The sequence below is a fragment of the Mobula birostris genome, chromosome 4, assembly GCF_030028105.1.
Source record: "Mobula birostris isolate sMobBir1 chromosome 4, sMobBir1.hap1, whole genome shotgun sequence".
Classification (NCBI taxonomy): Eukaryota; Metazoa; Chordata; class Chondrichthyes; order Myliobatiformes; family Myliobatidae; genus Mobula; species Mobula birostris.
In genome coordinates, this window is record NC_092373.1 from 44,436,899 (window position 1) to 44,451,780 (window position 14,882).

The 14,882-nt window shown below is 40.6% G+C and overlaps 1 protein-coding gene across 1 annotated transcript in view; it reads left to right on the plus strand.

Moving 5' to 3' along the window:
• LOC140197018 (uncharacterized) overlaps positions 1-14,882 on the plus strand; it is a 33,908-nt gene that overhangs the window by 15,617 nt on the left and 3,409 nt on the right. Inside the window, exons 3-4 of the mRNA XM_072256953.1 lie at positions 8,030-8,197; positions 10,287-14,862. Of these exons, the coding sequence (XP_072113054.1) occupies positions 8,030-8,197; positions 10,287-14,862 (4,744 nt within the window). The remainder of the gene's footprint in view (positions 1-8,029; positions 8,198-10,286; positions 14,863-14,882) is intronic.

Below are 14,882 nucleotides of genomic sequence, written 5' to 3' on the forward strand. Positions count from 1 at the left end.
CCAGATGTGGTCGAAACAATTTTTTATTATGTGGCAACATAACCTCTTGACTTTTGAACTCATTGCCTCCACTAATAAAAGTAAGCATTCTTGACCACAATATCGACCTGTGTAGCCACTTTCAAAGAGCCATGAACTTGGATCCCAAGATCTCTCTGCTCAGCAATACTGTCAACGACCTTGCCCTTAACAGTGAACTGTCTTCTTGATTTTGTCCTGCCAAGGTGCAACACCTCACATTTATCTGGGTTAAATTCCATCTGCTATTTCTCAGCCCAGATCTGAAACTGATCTATATTGTGCTGTATTCTTTGGCAGTTTTCTATGTTATCCACAAATTTACTAACCCGCCCATCTTCATTTTCATCCAGGTCATTTATACTGTATACATCACAACAGCAGAGGTCTCAGCATAGATCACTGCGAAACACCACCAATTGCAGATGTCCAGCTTGACTGAATCCCTTCAGCCACTACCCTCCGTCTTCTACCCACAAGCTGGTTCTGAATCCAAACAGCTGATTTGCTGTGGACCCCATGCATCATAACGTTTTAGATTAGCCTCCCATGAGGGACTTCACTAAAATCCATATAGACAACATTCACCGCCTCACATTCTCTCCTGAATCTCTCCCGTCAAGGTGTCAATAAACCTAATCCACCTGGCAAGACCTGCCCTGCACAAAGCATCTGGTCCTACCTAATTATACAATGGGTTTCCAAATGCTCATATATCCCATTCTTAATAATTTTCTCCAGTAATTTCCCTACAGATCTAAGTGTGCGAGATATCATTGACGCTGCATAGGATCGTTCGATGTGGAGAGCCATGATCGCCCAAGCGTGTAACGTGCAAGGTACATGAAGAAGAAGAAGAATTTCCCTACATTTGACGTGCGACTCACTAGTTTATGGTTCCCAGGATTTTCCTTTGTTCCCCTCTTAAATAGAGGTGCAACATTTGCCACTCGCTTGTCCTTTGGGAACTCACCTGTGGCTAGAGAGAACAGAGGGATACTGGTCAAGTACCTATCAACCTTGTCTCTTGCCTCCTTCAATAATCTGGGGTAAATCCAATCAGGCCCCGGAGACTTATCCACCTTAATACTCATTAGGAGGCCCAACACTTCTTTTACCTTGACCTGTAAATGCCTTAACATACTTATACACTCAGCACTGATCTCCTGGTCCACCATATCCATTTACTTGGTAAATACTGAAGTAAATTACTCATTCTCTGCATCCAAGAAAATGTTCACACCTTTACCCTTGAGTAGTCTGAAACTCTTCCAAGTTACCTTTTCGCTCTTGAAGTATGTATAAAATGTCTTGGGATTAACCTTAATCCTAGCAACACGCACAAAATGCTGCAGGAACTCAGCAGGCCAGGCAGCATCTAAGAAAAGAGTACAGTCGACATTTCGTGCTGAAAACCTTCGGCAGGACTGGAGAAAAAAAAAGCTGAGGAGTTGATTTAAAAGGTGAGGGGAGAGGAGGGGAGAGAGAAACGCACGGTGGTAGGTGAAGCCTGACCTGAAGTGGGAGGAGATGAAGTAATTCTACTTGCCAAGGACTTTTCATGGCCCCTCCTGGTATTCCTAATTCCCTTCTTTATGTTCATTTAGAGCGTCATTTAGAGCTTCATGTGCTTGTTTGATTCTAACTTCCGAAGCTTTACAGACATTTCCTTCTACTTTACTAAATTTATCACCTTTCTGGGCATCCAAGGTTCTTGTATCCTTCCATCTAACAGGAATGCACCTTTCCTGTGCTCTGTGAAATCGATCTTTAAACACCCTCCACATGTCTGAAGCAGCTACAAACAATTCAAGAACATCCTGGACAAATCATCTCACTCTTGCCTTCATTCAGCACTCTAAAGGGTCATTCTCGACACAGAGCACACAGTGGTTTCCGTGCGTACCATCTCCAAAATCCCCACCGTTACCTGCCTGGAATACTCTGATAACACCTTTCAAATCTTCAACAAGGGCAGCAGAGACGAGGGATCACCATCATCTGCAACTGTTCCTCTAATTAGATGCTTTCTTGGCCTTATAATCACAACGAGATTCACCTACAATGAGATATACTCATAATATAAAACGTACTGGAATGATTCCAGTGAGGAAGGATGCTAGTTGCATTCTGTATAGTGGAGAAGTTGCATTCTTTCTTCATAGAACAGAGAGGGTTGAGCAATTTATAGTAATATTTAAAATTTTACAAATTCCAGACAGAAAGGACAGAGCGAATTTACTCAAATCAGGAGGACGGTCAAGAATCTGAATGAAAAAGCTGAATGGCAGAAGAACCAAAACTGACATGAGGAAAAGTGTCAGTGTGCATTGAGTAGTTGGGATCTGCGACGTGGAGTCAGAGGGAGGAGTGAATGGAGTTTCAATCATATTGCACAACAGGGAAATGGGTGATTAGGATGTTAATGAAATCATTTCTATGGAGCGAGCTCAGGAAAGGGACTAGCTGTCATCCCCTGCAGAGCCAGGGTGAACCTTCCTGGATTTTTATGATTTTGTGACTCCCAATCTCTCCTCCAGCAGCACAAGTCTAATGATTGACAGCTGCCCTAATGGAAAATTATTGCTAGTTTATTGATTTTCTCATTGGGTTCTCGTCCTCGGTTCAGGATAGGTTTGTCTCATTGAGGCAGGGAAATGATGGTGTGGTGAAGGAACCTTGGTTGACGAGTGATATGGAACATCTAGTAAAGAGGAAGAACGATGCATAATTAAGGATTCAGAAGCAAGGATCAGACAGGGATCTGGGGAGTTTAAGGTAGCCAGGAAGGTGCTTAAGAAGGAGTTTTCAAGCGCTGGATGGGGACATGAGAAGGCCTTGGCAAGTAGGACTAAGGAAACTGCTAAGGCATTCTACGTGAAGAAGGAAAATGGCTAGAGTAATGGCAGGAACGATCCGAGATAAATAGAGGATCAGTGCCTGGAGTTGGATGAGGTAGGGGAGGTCTTTCTGAAATAATTTTTTTCAGTATTCAGCATGCAGGGGGAGCTTGAGGAATGTGAGGACAGTGTGAAACAGGCTGATATACCGCAACATGACAACATAAGAAAGAGGACCATGTTGAAAAAGTTTGAATAACATTAGAACGGGGCTAGACGAGATGTAGATCTGGTTACTACAGGAAGTGAGAGAAGTGACTACTGCACCATTGGTGATGATCTTTGCACAGGAGTAGTACTAGTAGATTGGAGGGTGGCAAATATTCCTTTATTCAGCAAGGGTAATAAGGATAACCCTGGGAATTATGGACCTGTTGTCTACGTCAGTACTGGGCAAACTATTAGAGAAGATGCTCAGAGACAGGATTTACAAGCAGTTGGAGAAGCATATTGTGATTAGGGATTTCCAGCATGGCTTTGTAATGGGCAGTTCATGCCTCACGAGCCTGAGCAGATTTTTTGAGGAAGCAGCAAAACAAATTGATGAAGGTAGTGCAGTGGATGTGCTGTATATAGACTTCAGCAAGGCATTTGGCGAAGTTCCTGATGATAGGCTCATTCAGAACATTAGAGAGCATGGGATCCAGGCTGTGTAGATTCAGAGTTGGTTTGCCCACAAAAGGCAGAGGTTGGAAGCAGATGGAGCTTATTCTACCTGGCGGTCAGCAATTAGTGATGATATTCTGAGATGCCTGCTTTTTGTGATCTTTATAAATGACTTGAATACAAAAGTGAAGGGTGCGTTAGCAAATTTGCAGATGAATCGAAGATTGGTGATATTGTAGATAATGTCAAGGGTGTTGTAGGTGATAAGTGACATTGATAGGATGCAGATCTGGGCAGAGAAGTTTAATCCAGAAAAATTTGAAGTGACTGATCTTCCAAAGTGTATCGAATTTGAAGTTCGAGTACAGTGTTAATGGCAGATTTCTTAGCACTGTGGAGAAACAGATGGATCGTGGGTATGATGTCCATGGATCCCTGAAAGTTGCAGCACAAGTTGGTAGAGTTGTCAAGAAGATACATGGTGTGCCGACCTTCATTAGTCGATGGATTGATTTCGAGAACCATGAGATAATGTTGCAGCTCTGGATAGATGATGTATTGTGTTCAGTTCTGGTTGCCCCATGTGGAAGCTTCAGAGAGCATGCAGAGGGGATTTACCAAGATGCTGCTGGGACCTGCGGGCATGTCTTATGAAGATAGATTGAGCAAGCTACGTCTTTTCTCTTTGGTGTGAGGGAGAATGAGGGGTGACTTGAGTGGATAGCCAGAGACATTTTCCCAGGGGGAAAATAGCTGATACAAGGTGTGATTTAAGGTGACAGGAGGAAAGTGTAGGTGGGATGTCAAAGTAATTTCTTCACATAGAGAATGTTGGGTGCATGGAATGCCCTGTCAGGATACATTAGGGGCATTTAAAAAACTCATAAGTCGGCACATGGATGATAGAAAAAACAGTGAACTGCGCAGTAGGAAGAGTTAGGTTGATCTTGTTAGATTTAAGTAATGGAACTCTATCCCCCGTAGCACGATGGGAACCCCTTCACCAGGCAGACTGCTGTGGTTTCTGGCGAGGTAATCTTGCTGGCCACTCATGCTGGCATTCAGCAGCAGAGTACAGCTTTCTCGTCAGGCAGCCATAGTTACACAAAGGATTACAAAGAAAAAGCCTGACTGGCCCAGAGTATCACTATTCTATTGAATGGAAAAGAATAATTATGAAAAGTTACTATCTTTTGGCTCAATTGAATAAGATAAAGATGAAAAATTTGAAGTGTTCTCATATCAGCATACCCACTTTGTCCAAAAATTAGAGCTGTCTTGTTGTGCCAGAATATAAGCCTTTAAGCTTTATGTTTTACACTGCAGATAATTTAGGGTTGGTGAAATAGAAATGCAACAGGTTGACTGTAGAAATAAGATAAGAGGGAAACAGTAAAATAACCTCCAGTATGATCTTTGCCCACATTGTGGGTGTGTTGGCTACTGGTCAGTGTTTGTAAATTGCACAGAACCCACAGTTTTTCTTTTTCTTCACCACTATTACCAATTCTAACAACTGAAAAGTTCAGATTTTATAAAGAAATTTTTATGATTCTAGTTCATTGATATTTCAGTCTTTCATTTGTTGTCTCTCCAAACTGCTCAACGGCATCCTCATTCCTCACATAGCTGGCAGATGACTTAATTTGTTTGGATAAGTATTGTTAAACCAACAAAAATGCAAAATAGAATAGATATTACAGATATTAAATGAAAATCTGCATTAGTTTAAATTGACATTGTTCACTAACTGGGAGAAAGGAAATAGCACAGAGCAAAATCTGTGTTATTTCCTCTGTCTCTGGGACTATCGGTTCCTCTTGGCAATACCTCAATGTCCAGAAAATTTTGTGGGGAGCCTTGTTCTTGAACTGCAGCGGTCGTGCAGTGAAAGCACTTCTGGGTTTTAAACCATGGATCAGAAAGGAATAGTGATATACTTGCAAGTCAGTCTTATGTTTACAGTAACTTAGATTTTACCGAGGTTTTAGATGCCACTAACAACCATCTTGCTGCAAACATTCATAGTTTGGTCGATCTGGCATAGCGACCTGAACCTTGGTCATCTGAGGCTGAAGTACACAGATGTTTCCAATGAGTGGACAGTCACAGGGGGCGGGACCAGACGGCATCCCAGGGCGGGTACTCAGGATGTACGTGACACAACTGGCAGGTGTGTTTACAGACATCTTTAATCTCTCCCTTTCCCAGTGTAGAATGCCCTCCTGCTTCAAAACATCCACCATTGTCCCTGTACCTAAAAAGACCAAGGTAACATGTCTGAACGACTGGCGTCTGTCGCACTCGCCTCAATAATAAACAAATGCCTTGAGAGGCTAGTCAAGGACTACATCTGCAGCATGCTATGACCCACAGTAGATGCCCTACAATTTGCCTACTTACACAACCGATTGACAGACGATGCAACAGCCACTGCTCTACATGACGTTCTTACACATCTGGAGAAGAAGGATGCTTATGGAAGAATGCTGTTCTTGGACTACAGTTCAGCATTCAACACCATAATTCCCTCCAGGCTCGGCAAAAAGCTCAGCGACCTTGCCCTTCACCTTGCCTTGTGTAGCTGGGTCCTGGACTTCCTGTCAGATTGCCGGCAAGTGGCAATAGTGGTCTCCCTCACCTCTGCCCCTCTGACCCTCAGCACAGGTGCCCCTCAGGGCTGTGTACTAAGCCCCCTCCTTTTCTCTCTGTATACCCATGACTGTGTTGCCACCCAAGCTCCAATGTGCTAATTAAATTTGCTGATGAAACTACACTAGTTGGCCTAATCTCAAATAGTAATGAGGCAGCCGACAGAGAAGAAGTCATCACACTGACACAGTGGTGTCAAGAAAACAACTGCTCCCTCAATGTCGCAAAAACAAAGGAGCTGGTTGTGGATTACAGAAGGAATGGAGGCAGACTAGCCCCTATTGACATCAACAGATCTGGGGTTGAGAGGGTAAACAGCTTTAAGTTCTTTGGCATAAACATCACCAAGGTTCTCACGTGGTTTGCACAACAGCACCTCTTTCACCTCAGACGGTTGAAGAAGTTTGGTATGGGCCCCCAAATCCTATGAACTTTCTATAGGGGGACAATTGAGAGCATCCTGACTGGCTGCATCACTGCCTGGTATGGGAACTGTACTTCCCTCAATGGCAGGACTCTGCAGAGAGTGGTGCAGACAGCCCAGTGCATCTGTAGATGTGAAGTTCCCAATATTCAGGGCATTTACAGAGACAGGTGCGTAAAAAGGTCCTGAAGGATCATTGGGGACCCGAGTCATCCCAACCTCAAACTGTTCCAGCTGCTACCATCCAGGAAATGGTACTGCAGCATAAAAGCCAGGACCAACAGGCTCCGGGACAGTTTCTTCCACCAGGCCATCAGACTACTTAATTCGTGCTGACACAAGTGTATTTCTATGTTATATTGACTATCCTGTTGTCATACTACTTATTATAAATTACTATAAATTGCACATTGCACATTTAGATGGAGAAGTAATATCAAGATTTTTATTGCTCATGTACATGAAGGTTGTAAGTTATAAAGTCAATTCATTTCAATTCAGTATTGATGGTCCCACCAATGACTGCTTAATTGAAGCTCTGTCTTTGGAGAAAACTGACAATGTGAACAATTATTCCACCAAGAAAGCAAAAAATGGAGTAAAACTAAGGATGCGAAACGTTTCCCCATCACTACCCTCCCAAATATCAACAGCTGGGAAACAAGTGCCACAGTTTTGCAAATCTTTTAGTGATCGCTCTTAGAAATATGTTGATATAACTTGAAAATATTTGGTGGTCAGATCATACAAATTATCTGATCCAGCCGTAATATAACAGAACAAATAGTTATCTAGTTAGAAGTAACTGTACAAGAGATATGGAAGGGATTAGTTTGAAATTGACTAAATTCTATTCCTGCTAACATTTGGCAGACAGTTTCTGCACTAATACCATTGGAAAAATATTGAAGTAAGTGTGCAACATGTTATTGAAGACTTAAAAGCAAAGACGAGCATTCACGGAAGAACTTGCATTCTAATTCAATGCAATCACATGGTTGTGTTGGTCAATTGAGATGTTTGAGAATGACTGTCATTCTGAACTGTGAGCATCATGCATGCAGGCGTTTCCGGTTTGACGTTGTGGAAAGAAGTCCACAGTCATCCTGAAGAAATGGTACCAAATCTCCAAGATACAGGACTCATGATGAAGAGTTTCAGCCTGGAACATCGACTGGTTATTTCCCTCCATCGATGGTGTCCGACTTGCTGAGTTCCTCCAGCAATTTGTTTGCATTAATCAAGATTTCCAGCGCCTGCAGAATTTCTTGTGTGCATTAAAACTTGAAAGTTGTTCCTGTCTCATAGCAAGGAAGGATACCAAATTGCATGCCGTGTACAGTGGTCAATATCTCAGGAAAAGAGAAGAATCTTTGATGCCCATGTTGTGGCTAATCATTTCACCAGCAGGTTTTGACATGCCCTTTAGTTGCTATAGTGCTTATCAAATGAAGTATAGTAGGAAACTCAGTAATGAGGTAAACAACCTTATCAAGAGTTTTCAGAAGCAGAGGAGCTGTGCCTTTCCCAGTTGTGTCGAAGTAAATTGTGACAAGGTTGTTAAATTCCTTTCTTGGAGTTTTTGCTCACTAATAAAGTAAGTACATAACTACACAATTGTTATTTTAAGCCTTATGAGGATTTATCTTAAAAATGTGTAGGTAATAAAAAATATGCCTTTATGTTTTGGTTGAAAGATAATTGATTATTTTTAGATTGAAATGTACTCTAAGTTGGAAAAGCTCTCCAATTATTTTAAATTTTAAACATAGTTTTATGCAGTTTATGAATCCATTCAATAGATTTGTTAGTGCTGACACATAGAGATATTTTTCCACTTATGAAATAGTTGTGAAAATTTATTTATTAGTCATTGCTTTGTTTGACCAGAAATCTTAGATCTAGGGGAAGGAAGATGGTTTTAAAAAAGATTTACAGTCCAAAAGTGAGGTTCTCTGTTGGCAGATGGGTTAAATAAATTTGTCTACCAGTGGCTGGGAGAATTCATTCATTTCCTAGTAGTACAGCATGACTTTGTAGCCAACAGTGAATAACTCACCTTATGATGATCCAAACTCTTTCGATAAACTACTGCCACAAGTCAGGAGTGGAGGAGTCTTCACCTGTCTGGAAGAGTACAGCTACAAACAAGTCATGTCTTTTCATGACCCCTCCTGCTTTCCTTATTCCCTTCTTTGGTTCTTTTCTGGCTTCTTTAAACTCCTCATGTGCTCTTCGTTTGATCCTAACTTCTAAAGCTTTACGTACATTTCCTCTCTGGACATTGAAGGATCTGTTATCTTACTATCCCTGTTCTTCCTTCTGACAGGAACACACCTTTCCTGTACTCTGTGAAATTGATCTTTAAACACTCCCCACACGTCTGAAGCAGCTACAAACAATTCAAGAGCATCCTGGACAAATCAGCTCACTCTTGCCTTCATTCAGCACTCTAAAGGGTCATTCTGTACAACCAGCATTGAGTGGTTTCAGTGCGTACCATCTCCAAATTCCCCACCGTTACCTGCCTGGAATACTCTGATAACACCTTTCAAAGCCTCAAAATGGGCAGTAGAGATGAGGGATCACCATCACCTGCAGCTGTTCCTCTAATTAGATGCTTTCTTGGCCTTATAATCACAGCGAGATTCACCTACAATGAGATTTACTCGTAATATATAATATATAATACAAAATGTACTGGATTTGTTCCAGTGAGGAAGGATGCTAGTTGCTTTGTGTGCAGTGGAGAAGTTGCATTCATTCTTCATAGAACAGCGAAGGTTGAGCAATCCATAGTAAAATTTAAAATTATACAAATTCTGGACAGAAAGGACAGAGAGAATTTACTCAAATCACGACAACGGTCAAGAATCTGAATGAAAAAGCTGAATGGCATAAGAACTAAGCTGACATGAGGAAAAGTGTCAGTGTGCATTGAGTAGTTGGGATCTGCGACGTGGAGTCAGAGGGAGGAATGAATGAAGATTCAATCATATTGCACAACAGGGAAATGGATGATATTTCGGAGGTTAAAAGAATTCAATTTTACAGAGAGAGCTCTGGAAAGGGGACTAACTGGGATTTCCTGCCAAGCCAGAGTGAACATGACTGGATTTTTTGGTTTTTGACTCCCAATCCCCCCTCCTACAGCACAAATCTAATGATTGACAACTGCCCTAATGGAAAATTGTTGCTAATTTATTGTTCCTTTTACAGGGTTCTCGTGCAAGGTTCAGGATAGATTTGTCCTACTGAGACAGGGAAATGATGTTATGGTGAAGGAACCATGGTTGACAAGAGATATGGAACATCTAGTGAAGAGGAAGAAAGAAACATACTTAAGTTTTAGGAAGTATAGATCAGACAGGGCTCCTAGGAGTTATAAGGTGGCCAGGAAGGTACTTAAGAAGGGACTTAGGACAATGATAAGGGGACATTTGAAGGCCTCAGTGAGCATGATTCAAGATACCAACAAGGCATCATAGACATACGTGAAGAACAGTGATAACAGGACTGATGAGGGATAAAAGAGGAAATGTCCCTAGAGTCTGAAGATATTTAATCTATATTATTATTTAAGAAACTGATATAAAATTAAATACAGACATTAATTTCTAATAGCAGTCCACTCCATAAATATGAAGTACTTATTTTCTAAACATGCTTATCTTTTCACTTCACAGGAAGATGATTTCCAAATGTTTTTTGGCTATTCTGACTCTGTGCACTTTTGCGACTTGCTCTTATGATTGCGAGTTCCAAAAACAAATCTTGGTCTGTAACAAAGGATCTATGAAAGAAATGCCAGTGGATGTACCTTCCAATGTAACTGAAATACATGTAATGAATACTAATATTAGCACATTAAGATCTGGAGCCTTTAGGAATTATTCTGTATTAGTGACAAGGATTGATTTTATGAATAATTTAATATCGACAATAGAAATTGGGGCCCTGGATGCTCTCAGTAATCTCACTCATCTTGAGGTAGATGGTAGCCCACTGGAAATATTGAACGTTGGGATTTTTGACAACCTTCCAGAACTGAAGAATCTCTTCCTGATAAGAAATGATATTAAGAATCTAGAAAAGGGATTATTTGATAAACTTCTGAAATTAGAGGAACTACGTTTGTTTGACAATAGCTTACGTGAGATTTCAAGTGGAATATTTGACAAACTTTCACAGCTTCAAAAATTGCATATGGGAGGAAATGAGATAAAGAATCTTCCTCCACGAATATTTGATAACGTTAGAAAACTCAAAGTTCTTCGACTTCGCAATAATCAGATTGTTAATCTCACAACAGGTATTTTTGACCATCTCTCAGAACTGATTGAGCTTTCTTTGAGTTGGAATAATATTTCACATCTCCCACCTGACATTTTTTCTAAACTTATTATGTTAGAAAAGTTGTTTTTGGACTCAAACTCCATCACAGAACTTCCTGAGGGGATTTTGAACAATTTGACAAAATTATCTCGCTTGAAACTGGACTTTAACATGATCTCCAGTCTTCCTGCTAATGTATTTGAATTCACTTCAAAACTCATTGAACTTTCCTTGACTGAAAACAAACTTCTCACTCTTCCTGATAATGTGTTCAGTAAACTGTCTATACTGCGTAAACTTCTACTGAGCAAGAACCAGATCTCAACTATTGGAAAGAAAGCTTTCAGTGGCCTTAAACAATTGAGTGATCTTCAGCTGCAAGAAAACAATATCAGGATGTTGGACAATGAAATTTTTGAAGAATTATCTATGTTGAAAAAGTTGAATTTTGCCCATAATCAGTTGTCTAACATACCTAATGGAACCTTTAATAATTTGCGATCGCTTTCTTTCCGTGGACTTGACCTGCAGAATAACCCTTTTGTTTGTGACTGTCAATTAATATACCTGAGAAAGTGGATAAAGGCAAATGAAAGGAAAGTAAAATCAGTGAGTAAATTGTTATGTGACAGTCCTGTTGATAGAGCTGGATTGACTATTCTATCCTTAAAAGAGGAAGAATTTATCTGTTTAACTACAACAGCACCAACTACTATTCCACAAGTTTCAACTTTGATGACTACATTATTAACTACCGTGAAAACCTTTACAACCGAAGGAATCACCACACCAGAAACTTCAATTCCTATTGTGACCACAGTGTTATCTACTCCCAGTACAACAGAACTCACAACAGAACTCACAACAGAAGAGACATCTACATCTGGCAGTTCAACACATATGACGACTACAGTATTATCTACTCCCTGTACTACAAAGACTACAGAACAGACCACCGCACCAGAAACTTTAACACCTAGTTTGACTACAGAGTTATCTACTCCCAGTACAACTGAACTAACAGAACAGTCTACCACACCAGAAATTTCAACACCTCGTTTGACTACAGAGTTATCTACTCCCAGTACAACTGAACTAACAGAACAGACTACCACACCAGAAATTTCAACACCTAGTTTGACTACAGAATTATCTACTCCCAGTACAACTGAACTAACAGAACAGTCTACCACACCAGAAGTTTCAACACCTCATTTGACTACAGAGTTATCTACTCCCAGTACAACTGAACTAACAGAACAGTCTACCACACCAGAAATTTCAACACCCAGTTTGACTACAGAGTTATCTACTCCCAGTACAACTGAAATAACAGAACAGTCTACCACACCAGAAATTTCAACACCTCGTTTGACTACAGAGTTATCTACTCCCAGTACAACTGAACTAACAGAACAGACTACCACACCAGAAATTTCAACACCTAGTTTGACTACAGAATTATCTACTCCCAGTACAACTGAACTAACAGAACAGTCTACCACACCAGAAGTTTCAACACCTCATTTGACTACAGAGTTATCTACTCCCAGTACAACTGAACTAACAGAACAGTCTACCACACCAGAAATTTCAACACCCAGTTTGACTACAGAGTTATCTACTCCCAGTACAACTGAACTAACAGAACAGACAACCACACCAGAAATTTCAACACCCAGTTTGACTACAGAGTTATCTACTCCCAGTACAACTGAATTAATGGAACAGACTACCACACCAGAAATTTCAACACCTAGTTTGACTACAGAATTATCTACTCCCAGTACAACTGAACTAATAGAACAGTCTACCACACCAGAAGTTTCAACACCTCGTTTGACTACAGAGTTATCTACTCCCAGTACAACTGAACTAACAGAACAGTCTACCACACCAGAAATTTCAACACCTAGTTTGACTACAGAGTTATCTACTCCCAGTACAACTGAACTAACAGAACAGACAACCACACCGGAAATTTCAACACCCAGTTTGACTACGGAGTTATCTACTCCCAGTACAACTGAATTAATGGAACAGACTACCACACCAGAAATTTCAACACCTAGTTTGACTACAGAATTATCTACTCCCAGTACAACTGAACTAACAGAACAGTCTACCACACCAGAAGTTTCAACACCTCATTTGACTACAGAGTTATCTACTCCCAGTACAACTGAACTAACAGAACAGTCTACCACACCAGAAATTTCAACACCCAGTTTGACTACAGAGTTATCTACTCCCAGTACAACTGAACTAACAGAACAGTCTACCACACCAGAAATTTCAACACCTCGTTTGACTACAGAGTTATCTACTCCCAGTACAACTGAACTAACAGAACAGACTACCACACCAGAAATTTCAACACCTAGTTTGACTACAGAATTATCTACTCCCAGTACAACTGAACTAACAGAACAGTCTACCACACCAGAAGTTTCAACACCTCATTTGACTACAGAGTTATCTACTCCCAGTACAACTGAACTAACAGAACAGTCTACCACACCAGAAATTTCAACACCCAGTTTGACTACAGAGTTATCTACTCCCAGTACAACTGAACTAACAGAACAGACAACCACACCAGAAATTTCAACACCCAGTTTGACTACAGAGTTATCTACTCCCAGTACAACTGAATTAATGGAACAGACTACCACACCAGAAATTTCAACACCTAGTTTGACTACAGAATTATCTACTCCCAGTACAACTGAACTAATAGAACAGTCTACCACACCAGAAGTTTCAACACCTCGTTTGACTACAGAGTTATCTACTCCCAGTACAACTGAACTAACAGAACAGTCTACCACACCAGAAATTTCAACACCCAGTTTGACTACAGAGTTATCTACTCCCAGTACAACTGAACTAACAGAACAGACAACCACACCGGAAATTTCAACACCCAGTTTGACTACGGAGTTATCTACTCCCAGTACAACTGAATTAATGGAACAGACTACCACACCAGAAATTTCAACACCTAGTTTGACTACAGAATTATCTACTCCCAGTACAACTGAACTAACAGAACAGTCTACCACACCAGAAGTTTCAACACCTCATTTGACTACAGAGTTATCTACTCCCAGTACAACTGAACTAACAGAACAGTCTACCACACCAGAAATTTCAACACCCAGTTTGACTACAGAGTTATCTACTCCCAGTACAACTGAACTAACAGAACAGTCTACCACACCAGAAATTTCAACACCTCGTTTGACTACAGAGTTATCTACTCCCAGTACAACTGAACTAACAGAACAGACTACCACACCAGAAATTTCAACACCTAGTTTGACTACAGAATTATCTACTCCCAGTACAACTGAACTAACAGAACAGTCTACCACACCAGAAGTTTCAACACCTCATTTGACTACAGAGTTATCTACTCCCAGTACAACTGAACTAACAGAACAGTCTACCACACCAGAAATTTCAACACCCAGTTTGACTACAGAGTTATCTACTCCCAGTACAACTGAACTAACAGAACAGACAACCACACCAGAAATTTCAACACCCAGTTTGACTACAGAGTTATCTACTCCCAGTACAACTGAATTAATGGAACAGACTACCACACCAGAAATTTCAACACCTAGTTTGACTACAGAATTATCTACTCCCAGTACAACTGAACTAATAGAACAGTCTACCACACCAGAAGTTTCAACACCTCGTTTGACTACAGAGTTATCTACTCCCAGTACAACTGAACTAACAGAACAGACCATCACACCAGAAATTTCAACTACGACTAAAATTATGAGTATAGCCACAACTAAAATTTCTACAACTCATAGTATGACAACTGAACAAACAGATTTTGCATCTCACATGCATTGGACGTCCTCAGTGACTTGGATGACATCAACGGCTAAAGTAACAAGCACAAAGGTAAATGCTGTGCATTTATT